This window comes from Thunnus maccoyii, chromosome 2, assembly GCF_910596095.1.
Source record: "Thunnus maccoyii chromosome 2, fThuMac1.1, whole genome shotgun sequence".
Taxonomy (NCBI): Eukaryota; Metazoa; Chordata; class Actinopteri; order Scombriformes; family Scombridae; genus Thunnus; species Thunnus maccoyii.
Window position 1 is genome coordinate 37318289 of NC_056534.1, and position 24799 is coordinate 37343087.

General features: G+C 44.5%; 1 protein-coding gene across 13 annotated transcripts in view; it reads left to right on the plus strand.

Moving 5' to 3' along the window:
* nfixa (nuclear factor I/Xa) overlaps positions 1 to 24799 on the plus strand; it is a 107901-nt gene that overhangs the window by 80175 nt on the left and 2927 nt on the right. For 4 of the 13 annotated variants that reach the window (XM_042426241.1, XM_042426258.1, XM_042426273.1 and 1 more), the window contains 10 exons: positions 5379 to 5441; positions 5772 to 5846; positions 6030 to 6153; positions 6655 to 6690; positions 7092 to 7219; positions 8552 to 8626; positions 13184 to 13312; positions 16493 to 16662; positions 19683 to 19830; positions 22112 to 22200. In XM_042426241.1, coding sequence (XP_042282175.1) covers positions 5379 to 5441; positions 5772 to 5846; positions 6030 to 6153; positions 6655 to 6690; positions 7092 to 7219; positions 8552 to 8626; positions 13184 to 13312; positions 16493 to 16662; positions 19683 to 19830; positions 22112 to 22200 — 1037 coding nt within the window. The remainder of the gene's footprint in view (positions 1 to 5378; positions 5442 to 5771; positions 5847 to 6029; positions 6154 to 6654; positions 6691 to 7091; positions 7220 to 8551; positions 8627 to 13183; positions 13313 to 16492; positions 16663 to 19682; positions 19831 to 22111; positions 22201 to 24799) is intronic. The other 9 variants (XM_042426313.1, XM_042426322.1, XM_042426294.1 and 6 more) reach the window with 8 other exon arrangements.

The following is a 24799-nucleotide window of genomic DNA, read 5'->3' on the forward strand; positions in this document are numbered from 1 at the left end:
AGCTTCCCTCCATACTTCCCTTTTCTTTTTTTTTAACTCAGGATTTTAAGTTTCACTTCTAAGTAACTTGTAAGTTTTTGCTTCTTGCAGAGTAAACATTTGAAAAGGTCATGTTCACACTTCTGGCTCACCACATGGGGATCTGGTTAACACTTTACACACAAAAGCATTAACACACACCCATACACACACACATGCAATAAACAGTAGCAGTGATAATGACTTCTCAGCACTAAAACAGAAATATTCCCTCATATGACACAGACTTAAATAATTAAAAAAATAAAACAGAAAAAATATATATAAATAAAAACAAAAAAAAATAATAAAATAACATACAATAAAAGAGCGGAGTGAACATCTGTGTGGGATAGCCAGGGGGATTAGGAGGGTTTGGAACATTTTAAGCGCATTAAGGATTAAAAAAAGGTCAGAATGTTTAGCAACATACCGATAAACCTCTTAAGCGAAACCCAATTGGGAGGCTGTACCGCGTTATCCTGTGTTTTGGGGAGGAGAAGAGAGGAGGGGGGGGGGGGGAGAGAAGGAGGGGGAGAGTAGAGTTGACATTTGTTCCAACAAGGAGGGGAATCTCAGTGAACCAACGTGCTGTGCACATACATGTAGTTACACACATGCTTGCACACACATACAGACACACGCTGGTTTGATGCGGCTACACAGCACATTAGCTCACTTGTTGGTTTGTGTGCACGCCTCTGCACCTTGACCTTTATACTGGTTTTATGCCATGTTAACAATCATTTATTCATACTTTTTTGCACACTTGGAGAAATTTAATTAGTGCGTTTTTCAGTTTTGTGTGTTCGGGGTGCAAATCGCTTTTTAGGTCACGTTTGAATGTGTTTTTAATCTGCAGAGCTTTAGTTCCCTGCTTTTGCTCTGCTCCGCTGGCTGTCTGCTGGCCACGAAGAGTGACAGACTGGCAACTCTGTCTGACCTCTCACACCGGTCGGTCAACAGCACAATCCAACAGGTCACTGAGCCAAAGCCTAATCCACAACTAATGGTTGGCTTTAATAGACAGGGTAACAGACTGGTTTCTCTTCTCTCTCATCCTGGAGATCAACAGTGCAACAAGTAACGGTAGAGTAACGAGGAGAAAAGATCAGCTGAGTGTACGACGGGGATGGAGGTGCTTGAAGAAGAGCAGATTTCACTTCACACTAAAAACGAGAAGGAGAATGGAGGACAAGATGGAAAGGCCACAAAAATATGTGAATGAAAGCGACCACAGTGGGGGGCACAGTGCTGTATGTCAAGGCCGTGATGACAGGGGGTTATGTAGATAGTGGTGGGGTCGTGATATTTGCCCGGGAGCTTGTAGTGAACTTCTGCTGTCAGCAACCAATGACTGCTGCCGTTATTGAGCTGCAGCCACAAAGAACCACTGAAGTTATAAAACTGACTCTCTCAACACAAACGCACCACAAAAAGGCCTCGACGTTTCAACTTATCAAGAGCTAAAGGGCCAATATGTTCACAAACATTTGCTTTATATACACATTTGGAAGGAACAGAAAGACATGGCATCCCATTTAGTCGTATTTCTTGCTGCATGTCAAATTTAGGTCTTATGTTCTCAAAGGTTTGGCTCACGTCTCATTTACTTTGGCTCTACAATACAGTACAATATTTAACTGTGCAAAAGTGTCTATTTTATTTTATTTTTTCTCCCTGATTATTTTTTGGAACTTTCATACTTTAAACTACTTTTAACCTCAGAGTTCACTCCCTCACCTGCAGGAGGTTTCAGGCTTTTTACATGTTGGCAAAATCAAGTAGAAGAAATTGAGTACAAAGCTAAATTTGTTCTTAATGAGTTGTATTTAAATCTGGTTTGAATAATATTTTCAACCAAGTTCCTGCTGATGACTGCGGTGCCTCATTTCCCTAACTGGCGTATGAAGTTTGAACCTCATAGAGTCAAACTTGTGTCAAGTAAGACAGTTTTAGTTTGAAGATATTTAAAAACAGGTGAGACAGGTACAGATGACACATGCACCAAGTCTGTGATGGTGATGATGGTTATTCAGTTTCATTTGCAGTGATTGTCAAACATAGTTGGTTATTAAAATATCCCTAATTCATTCAGTCCAACACATGCTTCTTGTTTATCAAATGCACATCATCAGGTCATTCTGTGTATCCTCACTTTGTATTTGTCTGAGTTCTGTCAAATTTCCTGGTTTGAAGGGGCTGCAGGGCTGAAAGGTTTGAGGTTAGAGATGGGCTTGCTGGCGGTGGAGGTGGAGGGGCATCCGGGGTGGGGGCTGCAGGACTATGATTGGGGTTGCTGAAGGGAGGGCTTTGGGGGGCTGCGGTGGGAAGATAAGGGGCTGGATGTGTGGTTAGAAGGGTGGTTGGGGAGGGTTGGAGGGGGGGTTTGCGGCTGCTGTCGTAGGCTGCAGCTGGCAGAGCGGTGATAACCAGTAAGCAGACCTCCTCTGTTGTACCTCCCTCTCCCCCCCTGTCCTCCTCACTTCTCTACCCAGCTATATGGTCACTGTTGAACTCAACGGTGGCACTGATTTCCAATAAGTGATGTAGTGCTGTGTTTTTTTATCACAGTGTTAGTTGGCTAATGCTTGTGGAGCCTGAGTTCTGAAATCTAGAGCCAGAGCTGTTGAGAGCTCCAATAAATCTAGTTCGGCCATGTTATTGTAAGTATTATAAGTAAATATATGTTACCGTCTATGAGCTGAATTCTTTTTTTGTTGACAGCACAAACATAACTTCAGCTGTTATGATTAAAGTGAATGTAACTGTATTGTGTAGTGTGAGAGCTGGTGTGGGTTTGGCTGGTGGAGTCGGTCGGGTTACGTCGAGGACAGCTATCAGTGTCCCTTCTACTGCACATATCTGCCTGACAGTCTCTTATCTACCATAAGCCTCAGTTTTCAGCCTGGCTTTTTCACACCTCTACAACAGCAGAGCATGTCGGGGTCATGACAGGCCAGAGCAAATGTGATACGTCCACATTGAAAAGCAGTTGTTCTCTTTTACACTGAAAGATATACAGAATATTACGGTCGTGGAAAGAAAGGCCTCCAGATAAAGAGACAGGAATACCACCGTTCATTCATCTGGTGTTGTCATTTCTGTCACTTCTATATTGAACAGGACTGATTAAGTTTCTGCACATTCAAACAAAACATAACAGAGCATCCAGTGTCGTCATGTGATTGTTGGAGCACAATCAACTAACTGTGTAACATGAACGTAAATATACTGAAATTCTGAAGTTAGATTGCTTTGGCATTTGTTTCATCAACAGACAAAAACAATCAAATGTGCCATTTTTAGTGTTCCATCATACTTCATGTAGGTAGAGCCTGATATCTTTTAGATCTAGTGCACCGAGCTAAAGTCACCGTGGAAACTAGCGTCTGTGACGGTCGGTTGTCTTTAAGTCTTGTGAAGCATCGTCTGTACGTCACATATTAGACTATCAGATCTCTCTCATGCATACTGTACATACAGTAAGGTTGCTGTGTATTCATCGAGTGCATGTATGGTGTGAGAAATAGAGTGTTTACAATATTGTAGAGCCCTGTGGTGAAATACTACACGACGGTAAAAAGTCCAGTGAAGTCAGGTTGTTTTCTCAACAGCTTTCATTGGCCATCATATATGTTTACTCTGAGTGTGTACCTCAATGTTTGTCCACGTATGAGTGTGTGTGTGGGGGCGCAGCCTCGTATGTTTGGAGTGAGTGTCGTCAGTTAGCTGGAATGTGGCGCTACCGCCAATGCTAAGATGGCTGCCAAGCTCTAAGATGGCTGCCAGGATTACACCCAGCCAGTGAGAGACAGGGAAGAGTGAGAGATTCTGCATGAGAAGAGAGAGGGAAAAAGAAGCTCTCTTTCATTTCTGTGTTCTCTTTCTTTCTTTCATTCTCGCTCTGGTCTGTCTCGCCCCTCTCTCTGTGGATAAGCAGTGCTTCGTAGGCAGCGAGACAGGTCTGTTATTGTTTCTGCTCAGTAATCTGTGGCTTAGTGTGGCTGCAAGGCAAGTGCTGCTGGCAGGAGTCTGTGTGCTCTGTTATCACCTACAGCCTGCAGATAAACACCTCCTTTAGTTAGCTCGCTAGCTAGCTGCAGCCTAGCTAGGCCTGAATGGATGGCCAATAGCATTAGCCCCCCCACACCACACCACACCAGTCCTGGAAACGGAGCCGAGTCTCATTCACTGACTCAGATACGTGGCCACATATGTTGATGCAATTCATACAGCTGGCCGGCCTCTGTCACATATTCATAAACATTTATGCATCCTCACATGTGACATCTTCTTTTACAACCTGGAAAGGAATGTTCCCTCTTTAGGGAACTTTTCTCTGGACTCATGTTACAAAAACTTCATCTTGCATCCTCTTTCAGCCTCAAGCTCCTCCACTTCTAATTGTGGCCTTTTGTTGCCAAGACTTGGCATGTTTTTGAAAACTAATGCATCCATAGACCAGTCATAACAGGTGTGTGTGTGTGTGTGTGTGTGTGTGTGTGTGTGTGTGAGCACGCACGTGTGCAAACGTGTATGTGTGCATGCATTTGTGTTGCTCATTCAATCCAAAGGCGGAAAGTTTTCCTTCAACTTTAAAATACTCTGCCTCAGATCCCTCGGGGGCAGCCAGACTGGCATGGTCAGCCGTTTCACCGGCCTCTGTGTGTGTGTGTGTGTGTGTGTGTGTGTGTGTGTGTGTGTGTGTGTGTGTGTGTGTGTGTGTGTTTACTATTTATCTGTGTGTTAGTGTGTCCATGCAAGGATTAAAATATGTATTAAAGTATGAAACAAAAATTAGAGAAAGAAACAGATTGAGAGAGAGAGTGTGCATGGTTGTGTGGGTGTGTGTTTGTGTGTGCGTGTGTGTGTGCGTGTGTGTGTGTGTGTGTGTGTGTGTGTGTGTGCGTGTGTGTGTGTGTAAGGTGCTCTGTTTACGCAGACTAAATCCCTACCAGCAAGAAGGTATTAAGTAGGATTAGGGCGAGGGATATGATTGCGTGGTTAGATAATGGCATAGCGGCACACTGTAAATCATCACACCTTAAGTCAGGAGGGACAGAGGGAGATGGGAGAGAACATTCTTAGATACAAGACTGTCACACAAAAATGTGTGAATTCACACACACATATACACTCTAGATGTATACCATACCCCAGCACATACTGCAAGTCCCTCTTATTCCCTCTCACACCTCAAATATCACAGTCTTGGCAGCGTGGATGCATAGCTATGATTCACAGAGATATTGTACACATACCAGTATGTTTTTCATTACTTCTTTTAAGCATATAAACCAGATCCTAACCATTTGTCTTTCTCTGCTCCTCCCCTCCTTGTCTCTGTTTCTGTGCAGAATCTGGACAATCAGACAGCTCCAGCCAACAAGGGGACACAGACATCAAACCACCGCCCAATGGTAGGTACACACACACACACACACACACACACACACATCCATGTCCAAACACTGTCAAATCAGCATACTAGAATTGATTCCATCATGCTTATCAGTCTTAACATATTCCAATTATGGATCCAATTAGCAAACACACTCACACAGATGTTGATCCACAAACATAGTTGCAGATGGTCACCCTCTCAAAGGGATGTGATTTTCAGGGTTTCTCCCCATGTTTTTTTTTTTTTTTTTTTTTCCTGAGAAGCACAGTTTAATGAATTTCTGATGAAACGTTTTTTTCATTAAAGCTTCTGTGTGTGTCTCCATCACATCTTTTTTCCTCTACAGGGCACCTGAGTTTCCAGGACTGCTTTGTCACCTCAGGAGTGTGGAACGTGGCGGAGCTGGTCAGAGTGTCGCAGAGTAAGTTGCAAAAACAACGATTTGCAGAAAAACAGCATCGTTTAACATTATTTTTACATTGAAGGAGCTCAGTACAGTCACATGTGCATCTTGAGTGTACTGTAGTGTAATTTCTAAATTATACACACCATGTCAACATGTCTCCTTCTTTCTGTTTTTCTACCTCTCCTCTCTCCCTGTTAGCTCCTGTAGCCACGGCGTCAGGTCCGAACTTCTCACTGGCTGACTTGGACAGCAGTCCCAGCTACTACAACATCAACCAGGTGGCCCTGGGGCGACGCTCCCTCACCTCCCCTCCTTCCACCAGGTACATACACAGCTGTAACTGTGATTCCACAGAAGATAACAGTGGTGAAGGATGTATGGAGGTTTATGTTGCTCAGGAAACACCAGTGACCGATATAGAAGTCCAGCTGTCCACTATTAGTAGAATCTCTTGTGGGTGAAGCGACCACGTGACAGTAGCAGTGCTACCTTGGTATATGAATCGCTTATAATGCCAAGGGCAGACTGGAAGGAAGTGTGAAAACACAGTATTATCTGCCAACAGTATATCGCTTCTTATCACAAGGGTGGCAAGTACTGGCAAGTAAAGTACGTCATTTCATTGAGTTTTCATTGTATGAATGGTATTTGGTACAACAGTCTTGGAATCCGTCCTGAAGCTCCCTATATATGTGTGTGTCTCTCTGTTTGCTGCTCTCCTCTTTATGAATGTGTGATGGCTCTTTCTGCTTTTCCTCTTCTGTGTCTTTCTTAACTTTGTCTTTTTCTGTCTTCTTACCTCTGTCCTCTGCTGTCACTTTAGGTCTGAGGTGGAGTTGTACGCAAACCTTCCACGGAGGTAGTTACAAACACCTACAAAGACACAAACTAACAGCACACATGCACAGAAAAGCACAGACACACATAGACAGAGAGTCTTACTGCTTGGCTGTCTCTACTTTCTAACTATTCTTTCTGTTTCCTCCTTTTTCATTTGTAGTTTTCACATTTCTTGTGCTTTATGTCTTTTTCTGCTCCAAGACTTTGCGTCAGTAATATTTTTTCCACTAAAAGCTGCAAAACTCGAAGCCTCTTTAAACGTCTAAGTGCCTGTTGATATGATACTTTTATGTTATTAATTCTGTTTTGTTCTTGATCCAAACATTCCCTACCATGATGTATTTTTCATCTCTCCTCTCCCTCTCTCTTTCTGCCTCCCACTTCTCCTCCACCCACCAAACATCCTCCCCATACCCTCAGCTCCACCAAGAGGAAGTCGTTAGACGACAGTGAGCTGGAGAGCCCCACAGATGATGTTTTCTATCCTGGACGCTCACCTGCTGCCAGCTCCTCCCAGTCCAGTGCGTGGCCCAATGACATGGATGCAGGTACCCCCCCTCCCTCCCTCCCTCCCATCCCACCTCACACCTGTCACCTCACTAAGCAAGCATCACCAAACTTCCTCACACTCCTGCCTGATCCCCCCCCCACCACCATCACCAAAGTCCAAACTGATGCCTCCATCTAACTTTTTCTCTTCTCCACACCCTACCTCAACCCCCCGCCTTCACTGTGGTGCTACAGACAACTCTGAACACCTGTCCAAACCTTCCACTCACCCACCAACCACCTCTGCTAAGGCCCTGTTCCCCAGTCTGACCTCTACACCTTAGGGAAATAGCAACACTTGAGACTGCGGCTCCTAAATACCAGAGAGAGAGTAATATGTTGATCATTTGTCAAGAACAACAAAAATGTTTGATTTGTCTAATATTAAAACGGGTGGCCAAGATTAACCAGGGCTCTGTTGGCCACTCTGTCCAGCAATAAAAGCAAAAACCTTTCAAGTAGTTTATAAATGTAATACCCTGCCATATATTTAAGTATATAAACCATGTAGACTTGAAACAGAAATGCGTAAAACACATGCTTTTTTATTAGATTTGTCTCAGACCAGCACTTTTTACGACAAAGACACACAGGTATTTGCCAAAATAAAGGAGTCTTGGATAAATAATGAGAAGCCACGTTTAAATGTAGTCATGTCCTGGAAGAAAAAACATTATTGACAATAAAACCGTTACACAGTCATTTATTTTACACTGATCAGAATAGTATTTTCCTTTATTGTTCAGCAAATTGATTTAAAAGCATTAACATGTTTTTATTTACAGGCTATGCCATTTTTTTTTTTTGGTCAACATTTTTTCAACACCATCACTACAACCCCATAAAATTGAATTTATCATGGATAAATGGTGCTAAATGTTATTCACCAAATAGCTCCAGACATCTGGAATATAAATGCCAAGATGCATCAAGGATTCAACAGCTTACAGCAGCCTGTATTAAGGCTTTATGTTGGTGTTTCCATTGTTTTGGCAGTAACCACTACCTCTGTGATTCCGCTTTGGACATTACCCTCTTTATTCTACCTCCTCAGTAATCCTACCTCATCCCTCCAACAACCCAATAACTCCAAGAAAAACCCCCCCTCTCTTGTTCACTTCACTTGAGTCTACACTCCCAAACACTCCACGTTAAAACCATAATCACACATACAGTTTACTCGATGTTGTGTCAATTATCACTACCTCCATCATACACAAATGCTCACTCTTAACTCTCTCTCTCTTTCCCTCATTCTCTCTCTCTCCTTGTCTCTCTATATCTCACTCTTCCCCTATCTCATTGTTAACAATACCCTTCTCCACTTTCAGTGCAGCACCATTTGGCGAGTGTGCAGGAGAGGAAGATAAAACATGAAAACGATGGCGTGCAGTTTCCTTACCATGGTTAGAACAACATTGATTACACTCATATATATTTGCTATTTATCAGCCTTTATGTACAGTAGCTCAGTCATTCTCTGTGTATGTGTGTGTATACCGTATATATGTATATATATCATATCTATACATATATAGTATATACTGTATGTGTATGTTTGTATGTGAGTTGAATGAATGTCTGTGGTAAGGACAAGGATAAAAAAAAAAATGGGACTATACTTGTGTGTTAACCTCAGCAATGTTTAGCTGTTATCAGATTGATGTCCTTGCTGCTGATCAAACTTGCATTATTCCATTTCCTTTGAGGTAAAGTAGCAGGATTGTCTGGGATTATCCACTTTAGGCTTTACATTCTGTGTTAAACATGAGGCTACAAGTAGCTCACCTAAGAATCCTGGCTTTATCTCTCTGAAGTCATGTCAGTCCTCCCAGCGGCATTTTAACTGACAGATGTCACCAGGCTAACACTGACAACACCAGCAGGCGTGTTCATTCGCTGTGTGCATTCTGCCTCACACACACACATACTTCAACATGCACAGTGACTCATATACAGACAGACTCCCACATACTCTCACACAGTGTTTGCACGCACACATACACACGCACACATGCACATATACTGTACATACACAGATGCCCCCCCCCTCTCTCCCATACACACACACATACACGGTGACTCACACACTTACAGCCCCCCTCATACGCAGACGTTCACACATTGAAACACACATGCTTATCATGCTCCCCACCCCTGCAGGTGTTCAGGTGCCTGCCTTGCCTCCATCCCTCTGTTGCTCCATCCCTCCCTCGCTTCAAATCCCTCATTAAGACGCTTACCGTCTGTGGATCAGAGGTGTAAAACCCTTCCTCCTGCTCCCTAGCTCTCCCTTCAACCCTCCATCCCTGTCTCCCTTCTGTCTAATTGAAAACGTGTACAGCAGGAAGGACCCTGGGGAGGGAGAAAAGATGTCAGAGGAGAGAAGGAGGAGAGAGAGGCAGATAGCAGGCAAGTGGATGGGAAAAGTGGGAGGTGAGAGCGGAAAGAGAGGAGAGAAGAAGACTTTGGTGCACTCGAATGGTGCTAGCTAATGAGAGAGAAGGGTTACTAGGATGTGAACTAGAGGAGCCAAGAGTGCTGGTTAGGTTTTGCCCCCAGTCTACTCTCACTTGAGCCTCAGCGGCTGCTCTCCTGCTCCTGCTCCACTTAGCTGTAAATGTAATTAAGAGGCTGCTCATCAGAGCCACAACAGAGGCTGCTGCACGCCTTTGCGCACCAGAGCCTCACCTCCCATCTTTTTTCCACGTCTCTCTCTCTCTCTCTTTCTCTCTGTGTATGTGTACCACCCCCTTACTCTCCAAAGTGCAGCACACAGCCTTGTACACCTCCTAATGAGTTTGGCAAATAGAGGTACAGAATAGCATGCAAATCTGGACCCTTTACCCAATTAATTTACAAAATCCAAGTGAAAAATTACGCAGCCAAAAGCTATTGTAATTATTAGCTGTTTTTTTTTTTAAATTTTTGTGTGGGTTTAGAGATTGTTTTTTAACAGTAGCTAGTGCAAAATATGTTTCACACTCCAGAAAAAGCACGGCAGAGAGGAGAGATTGATAGGTACGGGAGAACGAGAAGGAAGTGAGTAGAGATTGTGTGGTTTTGGTACGGTGTGTATCCAATTTTCCAAAGGATCCCACCTGCCACAGGCAAAGCTCATCTGGGAATTCCTGTCCAGGTGGGGGGTATGTAAACAAGCGAGCACACACACACACACACACACACACACACACACACACACACACTGACACACACACACACAAACCGAGGGGCTGAATAAAAAATAACAGAGAACACACTCACACCCAGGTGCGCCTCACCGTCTGTCCACAGCACAATCCACTCCCCCCGACTCCCTCCATAACCAATAGAGCACACACATCCAGCATCACACACACACGTATGAAGATGCATTCATACATATACATCACACAAACACGGTTACATTTCAGATATACACATGATAGATTTCTGCACACACATATATAACACAGCCCACACACACACACACACACACACACATGCACAGCTGAAGCATGGTCCCAGATGGTGTTTCCGTGTGTGTGTAGCCTTGGGATCCGTGAGGATGCTGGAGACATCTGCTCCACAGGGGCTAGAGGAGGGGTGGGGGAGGTTAGTGGAGGCAAACGAAACAACCACGATTTCATATTAGTTCCAAATGATTGGGAAATTTCCCTGAGACACCAGAGACTCGTGGTGGTGGTGGTGGGGGCCTTGCTTGGTGCTTTGAGTTAACTGTTACAGGCCCTTAGAGGGATACGGCTGGACTTACATATGTGGTTTAAATCACTGGAGACGAGAGAATTCCCTGATTTTCCTTCACTCATTTAAACCACTCACTATCTCCTATCTTTCCCAACTGTGTGTGTGTGTGAGTGTGAGTGTGTGTGTGAGTGTGTGTGTGTCCGTGTGTGCTTCACAGGCGCATCTGGTGGCAGGCCTGTTAGTGCAAAGAGACAGAAGGGTCATCATGGGAGCGCTTGATTGGTTGCCAGTGAAACACTAAAGCTTGCCAGGAGAGGAAACAGTGCAGTTGTGGCACATACACACAAAAACACGCACACACATGAACCAGATCAGACCATTGAACACTCTCTGAAGTGCTGAAATATTGTCTTTCACATCCCCTTGGTGATAGTGACAGTGCTTTAAGTTCCAATATATACAGATGTCAATCTTCATCTGATCTTCTCTGTGTTTTCTAGCTCTGATTTCCATACTTCAGCTTAATTTTATGCTTCCAAAATGAGAGCACATAAGACTACCTCTGTGAAACCATAACTGTTTAATCTATAAGGTTCTGGTTTTTACACTTTCTTCCAAATCTCAGTGTTTCCCAGGACTAACCTCCAGTGCCTATCATTGTTTAAGTCTCTGCAGACTGCTCTTATTTCCAGTTTGCTCCCACCAGTGTGACAGTGTCATAGCAATCACTGCTAACTATTGGTGTCAGAAGTGGGATCGGGGTTGTCTTCATGCTTGGAATCTGTCTGACAGTACAATACGCCCCCAGACTCCCGCTACAGTTGGGGGAAAAAAAAGAAATATATGTCTGCTAAAGACATAAATGGTTCACACATATTCACTCCCACCTGCTTCAGACTTAACTCTTTCACACAGGGAGTGAAGGTTTTACACGCCCCCACACTCCCATAGACTTTCACACGTCTCCAGCTGGAGAACTGAGGAGGAATCGTATTTAATGCCTTGTTTGATGCGGAGGGGCCACAGAAATAGACTACAAAACAAGAGTCTAAAAACAAGTTTAAAAAGAGAACATTATCACATCACTCACTTGTTAGGAAGATTAGAAGTAAACTTACTGAAGAAGAAATCTGTCTATTGTCTCATCAGTTAAATGTGACGGTATTGTGAGGGTCTTTTGTTTTTTTGTGTTTGAACGTGTGCTTGTGCTTTCGAGTGTGTTCAGACATCCAGTGTGTACGAGTGAGTGTGTGCGCAAGAGATAATAACCATATTTAACATCTTATGACATTCCAATTTCATACATGTCGTCAGAGCAACGCATTGAAAAACAAGACACTGCTCCATTTTTCACAGGTTCTGCTTTGCTCTCTCGCTCCCTTGCTCCCTCGCTCCCTCGCATATTTTCATGTCTCCCACGTTCTTTTCTCGCCTCTCTCTCTCTTTCTCTCCCTCCCTCCCTCTGTCTCCTCTCTCTGTCCGTCTGCTTGTCTTTCGCACTCAGCAGCTGCCGTGTCCATACTGTACAGTGTGTGCTATTTCTGAATGAAGCCTTCTTCTCATGCAGCCAGCCTGTGAGCTTCGCTGAAGCCAGACCACAACTAGCTGACTGTGGCTGTATGGTGGCCATGCTCATACACAGAGAAAGCCTGGAGTTGGCACCTGAAAGAGAGAGAGAGAAACAGAGAGAAAGAGATGAGACAGAAAAAACATACAGTGGCACAGTTGAGGTTATTATAGCTACAGATGTGCTTTGGCTCTAAAACAAAGAGCAGTTTTATATTGGCTTTAGTTATTTTCCCCCTTGTTCCTTTGAAGACATGCACTTATGCTATGAAATATTGCTCAGCCCAAAAACTATAAAGCTTGGAGTTTTATATACTGTAGGAATACTACATCTCTAAACGAGTTATTACAGCCTAGGAGTAACAAAGCTCCATGATCAACAGCCAAGATTTCTTGGTTCTTTTCTATATCTTTATGCTTTCTGATTGCATCATTTACAGAGTCCTCTGATTGACTCATTGAAACTAATGGGAGTGATTGGCAAACAGCCAGAAGGACAGGGAGTAATGCACTGCCATCAACCGATAAGGAAATTAAACAATCTAATCAGAAAATCATGATTGTTCAAGTCCCCTTCAATAAAAATCAAATTATTTTTTTTTAGTGTAGTCAATTAAATAAGCAACAATTTGTTGATTAAAACCACCTCTCTCTTTTCCTCCCTCTTCCCCCCCACTTTTTTTTGTTGATCCCATTTTTTTTTTCGCCAGGACTGTCCTCGCCTGGTTCACTTAAGAAGCCGGGGAAGTTTGATTTCAACGCCCTGACTTCCCAGACGAGGTCCCCCCGCATGGCGTTCACACACCACCCGCTGCCTGTGCTGGCAGGAGTGAGACCAGGTGAGAGCCCTGCCATGAACCCAACAACCCCCCCAACCCCCCCCTTTTATAATCTGAAAAAGAGAGAGAAGGAAAGGAAGTGTCAAACGTGATCTTTAGATTTCCATATTTATGCCCAAACTCCCCCCCCTGGAAACAAACAAAAGATATTCCACCACCGTGTGCCTAAAAATGGGAAAATCAAACTTTCCTATCCTACAGTTGCAACTGTTGAGAAGCAAAGATGCTTGCAGAGTTTCACCTGTTCAGTGTTACTGCTATCATCATGGCTTGGCCTAAATTTCTCTCTCTCTCTCTTTCAGCCTCTCTCCATCCATCCATTTTTACCACCATCTTTGTGCCTGTATGTTTTTAATATTGTCATTGCATGGTACCATCGCTGCATCCATGCCTTTGTGACTGATTTGCCTCACATCTTACTGCTTCATGCATTTTAGTCTGTTTTAGTTCAGTTTAATTGCATTTTTGAACTGTGGTTGTATGTGTTTGGTTGGTCGTGTTTTCAGAAGTCAGTTATTGCATTTCAACGGACACATATTGCAGCTGTTTGTTCTCGTACAATGAACTTGACAGTGTTAAGTTAACGTGCCAAGTGAGGCTGTTGACACAATTTCTAATTGAATTTGTGTGATAAAAAGCCTTTTTTTAATAGGAGCAAGACAAAAAAATGACATATGTGTATCAACATTAGGTCTCCATCAGTCTTTATTTAATTTTCTCTTTTCTAAAAGATTTGTTCAGCAGGTTTTTCCTTGTTTTGTTTGAATTAGAGAACAGAGCAAATACAGAGTGTTAAAGGATAAGTGAAAAGTGCACTGACATTCTTTAAGTAATCTCCAATGTTTCAATTAATACACTAAGAGCAAGATGTCCTCCTAAGAGTGTTTTGGTCCTATAGCATAACCGACATGGTTTCTCCATCTCCAGTCAGAGAATTCCCAGAGTCTCCTGGATCCAAGTTTGCCAACAAGTCCCTGTAGGCTTGTCTCACTTTTCAAAGGAATAAAAATGTCCTCCTCTCGCTATCTCTCCCTCTCATTCCATTTGTCTCTCAAAGGGATGGTTTGGTCCACAGCCAAACCAGACCTACCATGTAAAGGTCATTTGGACTCATTGCCCTCCGTGTTGAAACGTATTGAATTTTACTTGCAGAGCTCCCCACAGTATATTTAGAAAATATAGTCCAGACCGGATCTTGCACCATTAAGCCGTGTTGTTTATCTGCACAGAGCAGTCCTATATCCCCTCCAGAATCCTAAACACCAGATTTAATTTTGCATTTGAATTGATTTCTAAAATTTGCCTCTCTCTTGTTTTGTATGTGAGTTGAAGAGGTGCGAGGAGGGACGAGCTCAGGTTTCTTTGTTTCCCAGCTAACTTTTCACACTCTCCAAACTGTGTGTGCAGACTGGTGGCTGAGAGCTGTTCCTGTAATAGAGAGTCTGTAATGAGACAATATTTGGAGATTGTGTATGGGTGCATTTGTACATGTACACACACACACGCGCATGTGTAAATTTACACTCTTGTGGAGGACTCTCTGTGCTAAAATGGCTGCCGTCCAAATGGAATGTCCCTCAGAGGCCTTGGTTCTATAAAGAGACTGGAGGATGATGGGAGGGAGGGAAGGAGAGAGGGATGAAAAGAAAGATCGGGGAAGACAGACAGGAGGAGTACGTAGTTAGCAACCATGGCCTGCCTCGGATGAACTGTAGCTGTTAGCTCTTGTTGTATAGGTCTAGTGAGTGTGGGTGTTCAGGGGTAAGGACTGGATGGTTTATGTCCTGTTGTTGGCTCCGGACTGACGTGGAGAGCTGCCAGATTGACTGTTGTCTGATTATACTAGTCTGGAGAGTCCGCCATTGTGGCAGTGATTATACACACACACACACACACACACACACACACACACACACACCAGTATACGTACAAAGACACATAAAAGCTGCAGCAGACAGAGCAGACAAGTGAAACACGTACAGATCAAAATACAGAAACAGAAATACACAAAATTCACATGCTCGCAATTAAGCACAGAAAAAAATACAAACACACAGCAACCCAGGCACAAAAAGAAACAGAAAAACAAAAGTTTGAATGACTGGCTCTAACACACTCTGTGAGTACAGTATACACAGGAGATAGTAGGTGACAGACATAATCACAGATGCTTGTTCGCCAGGCTCCCCTCACCTAGCAGCTTGCCTCTTTAGTTTGGTGTGCCAAATTGCCAAAGCCATAGAATCTCAGCAGACAAGACAGACAGTGGAGCCTATTTTGTGTGTGTGTGTGTGTGTGTGTGTGTGTGTGTGTGTGTGTGTGTGTGTGTGTGTGTGTGTGTGTGTGTGTGTGTGTGTGTGTGTGTGTGTGTGTGTGTGTGTGTGTGTGTGTGTGTGGTTGGCTGGCTGGCTGACTAATGTCTCCGGGAGGCGTTTTGTGGTCGGTTGGGAGTGGAGGGGAGATTCTCTCTCAAGCTTCAAACTACTGGCCAGAACCACACAGCAAGGATATTTTGCTGATTGATTACACATCACCGACAAGCAATGAAACAAAAATGGAAAAACCCAGCGTGTGTGTGTGTGTGGCTCTGTCATAAGTGGTTTGCGTATGTGTGTTTGGGAGACAGAAACGGAGAGCGAGCAGAATGCAGAAAATACTGTAACACACTCATGAATGTATGGGAGAGTGTGTGTGTGTGTGTGTGTGTGTGTGTATGTAGTCATGCCAGGCAGAGGTACAGAGAAATCTAGTTGGCTGATTTATAAAATGAATGGGACCAGATGTTGCCCAATAGCCAGGGATAATGCCAGTCATTTGTAAGCAGAAACAGCTTCAGTCAGTCCACCACAAGAGAATGTCACAGCTATTTTCTGTGTTAGGACAATAATAGGCCTAAGCAGAAACCTGGTCTCTGATGCCAGCTGTGTTGTTGCTTAGTTAAAGCATATGCATGTCTTATACTGTGTCATAGGTGTGCATGTTAATGTACTGAGTATCATAGTGTGTAGAGTTTTATTTATGCTTAACATATGTACTGTGTTTAAGTAGAAATACAATAGAACGACGTGAGCCTCACTGTATTTTTCCAACTTTTGGTCTTTGTTCTTCTCCTCACATTCCTCTTCCTCCTCTCCTTTTCCCATTCCTATTTCCTGTTCCCCTTTTCACGTTTCTCCTCAGGGAGTCCCCGTGCCTCAGCCTCAGCCCTGCATTTCCCCTCCTCCTCTATCATCCAGCAGTCCAGCCCGTATTTCACTCACCCCACCATACGCTACCATCACCACCAGGACCCGCTTAAGGAGTTTGTGCAGTTTGTGTGCACCGACGGCACAGGACAGCCAAGCGCACAGGTAAGTGATCTATGGGTTCAGGAAAGGGTGGCAGAGGGGATAAAGACATAAAACATAAAACATATTTTGATACTGATTCCAAGTTCGTTCATTTTTGTAGAATTTATTGAAAAAAGATGTAGAATGAAAGGCAGCAAGATTCCAATAATAAATCAGCATCATAATTATACACAGAACGACTGCTGCATCACTTCATCTTATTTATTGGAAAAACAGGTGCTACAAGGTCAAAGGGGGCCTAGACCTGGGAATAGAGCAATCTTTATGAAGTTGAGCAACTTTACCAGGGAAGAGGAAAAAGTGTTTTAGAGCAAATAGATCAACAAGAGAAAGCAGCCAGATGTGCTGAAGCAGAAGAAAACATCAACTGGAGGGGGAAAACTTTGGGGAAAGGAGCCAAATGACATTTGACTCATATTAGGTCAACATATACAGTGATCCAGACATAGCCATAATATACACCTGGAGACACAATGAGGTATTTAGGTTATCACCAGCAAACCACAACTGAGAGTAAAACGGTTGAAATAAATTCATTGTGCAGCAGAAAGAGGATAGAAAGATGAAGTTTGTGAGGGCAACTGGCAGTGGATTCAGGAAAAACAGTTTGTAATTCCTCAGGAGATAGTAAACTCAAATGGGAGGTTAAAGCAGACCTGGTGTTGTGGTCAGAGTCGCAGCAGATTACGTTCTCTGAGCTCACAGTGCCATGGGAGGATGCAGCAGCTGTAGCTCATGAAAGAAAAATGCTCAGGCTGAGTTAGCAGCTGAGTTGGGCCAGCACGGCTACGAACCTGGGGAAGGAACAAGTGAGAATTCGCAGACAAATCAAGATTAGCGGTGTTTGGGGAGTTAGGTATCCATGGATGGAACCTGAAGCAAACATTGGAGGCCACAGGTGTATTCCGAGCCCTCGTTGAGCCGCTGCCATTTGAAGTGTTGCTCCTTTACTCTGAACAATGAGAGTAAATCATCTCACCCACTGGATTGTGATATGTAAACATTTTTCTGCCAAATACATGGTGGTCAAGATTGAGTAATATTCCCCCCCCCGCCCCTTTGCTCTGAGAGTGCCGAGGTGAATTGAAGGACAGTTATTGAAACACAGTGTGTGTCAGATGAAGCGTGGAAGCTAGTGAGCGGTTGTGGACAGGCTTATGGAGTAACGGCGTCTCGTAATTAGGATACAAAAAAACTGTATTCCATTAAAGTTACAGGACAGAAAGATGTATTCAGATTAGTAGGATTACAGTTTTTAAAATCGACATAAGCAGAGCAGGAACGAGGGCAAAATAACTCACTGATCCACACTGGTGTGAGTAGAGGATGATACCACGTGGCGCACAGTGGGCGCACGTTCACACACTTCATACACAGTGAACTTATGTTGGGAGAGTAGGCAGGGACGGTGGTTTCACACTGTGACAGTCCCAAAGACTCGTACAAGTCCGTTAAAAGAGAGCGTGATTATATGACCTCTACCCAGATGACTGTGTGCGTAACGTGCCCGGAGCTGACAGCGTGTCACTGGACACCGAGCAGACGCATCACACAGATAGAAGCGAATAAAACAACACGGGGAAGCCCATGATGCCGCTGCACATCCAGTATATCTGCCACTGCCTTTCCTCTGAGAAGAGCTGTGGAGGAGGACAAAGCTGTCATCGAGTGGGCGCGAATACCTGGCGGGGGGTCTTCCCCTGCTGTATGATAGCTTTACACAGCCAGCGGGCCAAGCGCTGGTTCGTCAGAGGCTTTCCCTCAGAAAGTTCTCTGTAATGCACATCATGTGTTGTGCACTGTAGGTCTGTAGGCTGCTGCCTGAAGTTGCTTCACGAAAAAAACACACTGAGCAGAGGAAACATTTTCTTTTCTAAGGTTACATTGTTCTGTTGTTTTACAGAATCCACTAAAGTAAAAGTCATCCTGTTGATATTTCTTTTCTCTTGTGCATATTTGGTGTTGAGGTGATCCAAAAGTAAAAGAAAGTAATCAAGTTACTTTAATATTTATATATGATACTTGGATCAGGTTACTGAGGGGTAATTAGTAATTGCATCAGAATACATTTTTAAAGTAACTCTCCCAACCCTGGTTGTCGATGAGGAGGAAACTAAGTGCAGAAGCTACTTGGAGCACAGTTGAGCCTTTTTAGTGATTCTGTGGGGTTAAATAGTGACACATCGGTGAAGGGTGCCCTTCTGATAACCATAATAACACACCCACACTCACTCACTCACTCTGAAAGCTAGTTTCAAACATCACAACAAAAACACAGCGTACAGCTGACTGTCAAGTGTTTGCAAAACGTCTTCTGGCCTTACATGGATATTTCAGAACTATTGTGACATACATTCACTCAGATCCAGATCCAGAGCTGGTAGGACTGTAAACCTCTACTGTAAACTGAGCCTTCTGAGCAACTTTAAAACCACTTGTCAAATCCTTTTTTCATGTCTTGTTATCCTTTGTTCTCATTACTTCCCACACTTAAGACACACTATACAGTAATGCGTGAAAATGCACACACATCATGCACATACACTCGCATGCACTGCTTGATGAAATTCTCACATTGCACTATAATAATTTCCCTAGTGGACGACTCCATTTTTCTTTTCCCCTTGTGTGTGACAATGTTCATCACTTTTCCTTTTCTTAGTTACCCGATTATTTCTGGCCAGACTGTCTGATATTTTTGTTTAGTTTTATTTTGAGTTTGGTGACCTCTCTTGTCCCTGTATGTGTGTGTGTGTGTGTGTGTGTGTTTTAGTTTGTCCTAGTGTACTTGGCCCTGCTTCTGTGCATGTCTGTCCATATATGGGTGTGTCTTACCCTTGGATGCGACTCAGTGTACAGTATGTGTGAGTGACTTTATGTTGTGTGTGTGTGTGTGTGTGTGTGTGCGTGTGCGCGTGTGTGTGTGTGTGTGTGTGTGTGTGTGTGCGTGCCTGGCTCCCTGTGTACTGTATGATCTCGGGGTGTGTCCTGCTCACCCTGTCTGTATGGTCCGTCTGCAGCCTAATGGAGGTGGCCAGAGCAAAATGCCGGGCTCCTTCCTGCTGCCCCCGCCACCCCCGGTGGCGCGCCCTGTGCCCCTCCCCATGCCCGACTCTAAAAGCATCAGCACGCCCACTGACGGCGGACTCAGCTCACCCGCATCTCCGTGTAAGTCACCCCCCACTCCCACTCCCCTCCACAAACCCCCCAGTATTGCCCCAGTCTCCCCACAGACTTATCATATAGGCCAAACCGATTTCAGGCTCCCGTAGTTTGATTAGATCTTAGCTCATTTGTCCTCTTTTCCAAGAAATACTGCTTCGGTTGTGTTAGGTTAGGACAGATGTAGCCGTCATAGAAGTCTCAGGATTTATGTGCTGTTCAGAAACAAAGGGGGCTTTCTGTGTAATCTTGTATAAACACTGAATAAGCACTGGATTTGGGACTTCTACAATGGCTACTGCTGTAGTTTTTCATAGTTTGGCCATTAGCTGACCATACGCTTCCAGTAAGGTTGCAGTCTGCTCAGGCAAACACTCAGCAGCCCCAGAGCTTGACTCTTATGGACTGTACTGTAATGTACTGTACCGCACTAGAAAGATCCAATTCTATCGAGGCAGAAGCCACGCCTTTGCCAAACCAGAGACCCTCTTTCCAGCTCTTCTGTATCTCTTGCTCTTACTTGCTCTGAAGTTCAGTCTCCTTTTCTCTCCTCATGTCTTTGCAAACCTCCTCAGCCTCTTCCCCACCCCCTCCCACCACACTTTCTCTTTGCTCCAAAACTTTTTATTCTCTCTTTTTTCTCTCACTCTCTGGTGTTGGATTTCCTGCTAGCACCACAAGAGGCAGTGTAGTTTCTCTCCCTTCTTTTTGATGTGTTTTGTAGTTTTGGGGGGGGAGCAGAGCAGAGCAGGGCCCTGTGCACGTTGCCTCTGTAGCCGCAAGCCTTTGATCAACGCAGACTTTGCATGTCTGTCTGTGACAGCGGCAATACAATCTACCCCCTTCTCTCATTTTTTTTTTTTTTTTTTTTTTGCTTTCTTCTTTTCTTTATTTGATATATTCTCATATCCTCCTTTCTTTGTTTCTTTTTTTCCTTTATTTCTCTCTTTTTTCTTTTTAAGGGAACAAAATTAGGGCAGTTGGCGTGGACTCCAAAAAAACATCATGCCCCACTTTACCCACCCAATCCCCTCGTCACTTTCACACAAATCTCACAACAATTAAAAATTGAGAACAACAAAAAACATGGAAATCACAGTGTAACAAGAACTACCCAGTCTCTCTAAACATGAATGATAAAAATCTAATCAAACCTGTCTTAATTAGCGCTGTACTGGGGGAGCGGGAGAGAGGAGTGTTATCAGGGAGCTGGTGAGGCTTTGGTTGGTTCCACCCAGACAGGTGCAGTGCGAGAGTCGGGCCACGGGAGAGGCACACCAAGAAGGGGGCACTGGACGGAGCAACCGGGGCACCTTCTCCTCCTTTTGTTTTGACTTTTTCTCCTCTTCCTGTCCTATCAACCTTTCCTCCCCTCCCCCCCTTCCAACTCTCTCAGATTAACGTGTCACTTTATTATTTATTTATATGAGTATTTATATAAATAAATATCGTACTTTTCGTACTTTTTTTTTTTCTCATTCCGGTGGCTGTTATCACTGTTTTGTTTTTTTTTCTACTCCCTCTAATTTTGTCTCTGATTCTCAAGTAATTACAGTCATAAAAAAAACACACATATGGCACACTCACTCTCACTCATGCATCAGTTTCCAGCCCTGTCACTGTCACCCCCACACATCCCCATCCCCTCAACCTCACTCAAGTCATGCACAGCAAAAGTTCTACTCAGCCGCCATGTTGGAGTCCAGTGAGCACAACTGCCCTAAATTTGATCCTGTGGCATCACTGAATGGTGTCACTTTGTAGGCAAGATGCTCCTCTTAACCTACTAAACGTGAACGGAGCTTTGGTTACCACTGGTGATGAATACACTTCCTCCACCGGTCACCCTGTTATTATGTCTACAGTGAGTCCTCAGTGGTTTTTTATGATTAGGGTGGCTTATTACTGAGGCCAGGGGCTGCTGAGGAGCGTCAGTGACTAACAGCGCAGCCATATTTGGGGGAAATAGCTTCCTCATGTTAGCACTATTAATTGCAGACTGTACATCCCCTTGTTAACCACAGATTACATGGATAAGTGAATGAAAATAACGATTAACCTGCCCACAACATGAACAAATCATCCATGTGACTAATAGGGCATCAGTATCCCTGACCCTTACTGTCTTCAAAATAATTCATTTGACAGTGATATGTAGTCCTGTAGTGAGTTAATCTTACAGTAAAATATACAGATAATGATGATGAGAGCATCAAACTCTACTATGAGCTCGGTGTGTATGTGTGTGTGTAAAAGCATGTACACACTTGTCTCTCTCTGTTTATAGCATACTCCACGCCAGGCTCCACAGCTCCCAACCGGTTTGTCGGCATCGGAACACGGGACAACTTTCTGAATATCCCCCAGCAGACTCAGGTACCCCGCCAGCCTCCCTCATTTAATTAACATCCACCCATCCACGTCTCCCTCCTCCTCCTCTGTTTTTATGTCTTCTTTTTACTTTACCCTCATCGCTGCAAGCGTGACTCTGCACAGTGCTGCACATAAATGTTATTTGAAAGTGCAGCTCTACTGTAGGCATCTTCGGGTTTAAAGGGACAAGCATGTCATTCAGAGCGAAGGCCGTGATACAGAGGCAATACTCAGACGACGGCTCTGCATCGGCAGCGTTGTACAATCAGCAGTTCAGCTGATGGCGCCGGTGTTGATCAACGTTATGAATATTTTGCTTCTCCGAAAGTTGAGATGACATCTGTTGTCATCCTATAACCAGTACCTGCATCATTTTTGCTAAATCAGGACCTTAATATTTTGACAAAATACTACCAAATTAGGCTCAACTTTTTAGCTGTTTCTGGAGCTTTCGACCGTATCACACAGTCATCATCAGCAGATGGCGTTTGCTCCGTTTTCATGGATGATCTGAAGTGGATCTCATGACAGTAGCTGTTTTGAAAAGGAGACGTTATTAGCTTGGATGTCAACGAATCCATCTCCATGAAAACTGAGAAGACGTCATCTGATGAGGAAGACTTTGTGATATGGTTGAAAGCTGTGGAAAAAGCTAGTAAGTGGACCTTTCAGTCGTTGAGAAACCTTTATGCTATGTTTGAATGCAATTTACCATTTTAAAGCTTTTCATGCTCAAAATGTTTAGTTCAAATGTAGTTGTTGTTTGAACTGACATGTACTTGTCCAACACAACGCCGTCTGAACTCCTTGCAGGAGAATATTATAATTATAATGGAGCAGGGCTGCACATATTTGTACAGACTTAATCATTTGTTTGCAAACTCGCCCACCTACTCTGATTCAAAGTGTTGCCCATGTATCAAGGCCGTAAGTTTCAGTATTGGTTTACACTTTCTGTACCACAGTAGTTTCCCCACAGTGAATGTAAGCAGTGCCAGTGAGTTTCAGCTCCAGCAGTGTTGATTTATCTCTGCTCGGCCCAACAGTGTGTATTAGTGCAGCGTGTGAGGCCAGTAGTGCACTACATTGTGGTTTCAGCTTTGGCTGCGTTCTGCCACTGGGCTGCAGTGTCTTGGGCCTCCTCCATCACCAACACAACTTTTCTCATTAGGGGCTAACCGCACCTGCCTGCAGCCAACTCGGCTCTCCTGTCCTCCCCACACATGGAAACAATCTGCATTCCTCTTCGGCACAGCTCTGCTCTGCTGCTCCGCCCCCCCCCCTCCTCCCCCCCCTCTCTCCTCATGCATCAGCAGCCCACCCTCTCTCTCCTTCTCGCCCTCTCTCCTCCTGCTGCTCCCTCTAGTATTTTCAAGCTCCCCACCTGCACCACTCTCCCACAGATGTAGCCCTGGCACTGAGGGGACATCCAAACACCGTCCAAATGTGTGCGAGCGTGTATTGCACACGCACACATACACTTCAACCCTGTGCCAAAACTCTTGCCCCTCATTTTCCCTCCTAACAACAGGGTTTTTACAACAGCTTACATCTGTTCAGAGCGCTTATTATCTCCTGCTATTGCTTATCAAACATTATTGAAAAATGTCCACTTTGAGCATTTCTGTCGGATTTACAGCACACACAGCGAGAACCTGGGCACTGGTATCAACTGCTCCCAGTTAGCTGAGCCTAGTAGGTCAGTAACAGCCCCAGCCAGAGTGAGTAACAGAGGTCTCTGCCTATCCTGCTGTTCTCTGGCATATGGAGAGGTTCAGACGATGGCCCTGCCAGCCCGCCTTGCCGCCTGCTAGCCAACTAGCCAAGACAGAGGGAGAGAGTCTTCCCACTGCTGTCAGGGCAAGATGCAGAGAAAAGCTGGTCTGAGGAGCTCTCTGGTGGTGAGACCTCAGCTATGCAGGAAGAGAGACGGAGATAGGGGAGCGAGTATGAAAAAAGAAAGAGGGACCGAGAGAAAAGGGAGGGAAAAAAGAGAGAGGGAGTTAGTTGAAGCTCGCTGCACTCCACAGTCACGTCCCGGCTGTCTGGTTGCCCGCAGCAACCAGACATGATGTCATAGGCAGTTGAACTTGGACGAAGGGGGGTTAGAGAGAGGGGGGGGGGCACTTTCCACTGCCAAGGATTACATTGGGAGAGCCAGAGTAAGAGAGTGAGAGAGAGAGAGAGAGAGAGAGAGAGAGAGGAGAAAAGAGAAGGGGGTTAAGGGAAGTCGGAGCCAGGAGGAGGAGTTATCTACAAGCACCAAAGAATCATGGGTAGGAAGGAGGGAGGTGGTGGAGGATAGCAGGGATGGGGGTGGGGTGGGGGGGGGGGGGGGGGGGGTAAAACTTTCTCTGGGTTTGCCCGAATGGGGGACAACAGAGAGTTTGCTGTTAAAGGTGGGGTAATTCGCTGCACTCCCCGGGCCGAGGCCTATGGAATGTCAGCAGCAGCCAGAACGGCTCAGCCTGTGCCAAAGCCTCCTCTCTGCCCTCTTATCAAAGTGAGAAACCGGATCCGTGGAGTAGCTGCCCTCAATAGCTTTACAGTGTAGCTTGAGACCACTCGGGCTCACAGAGAAGAGACATATTAGGAGGATCGC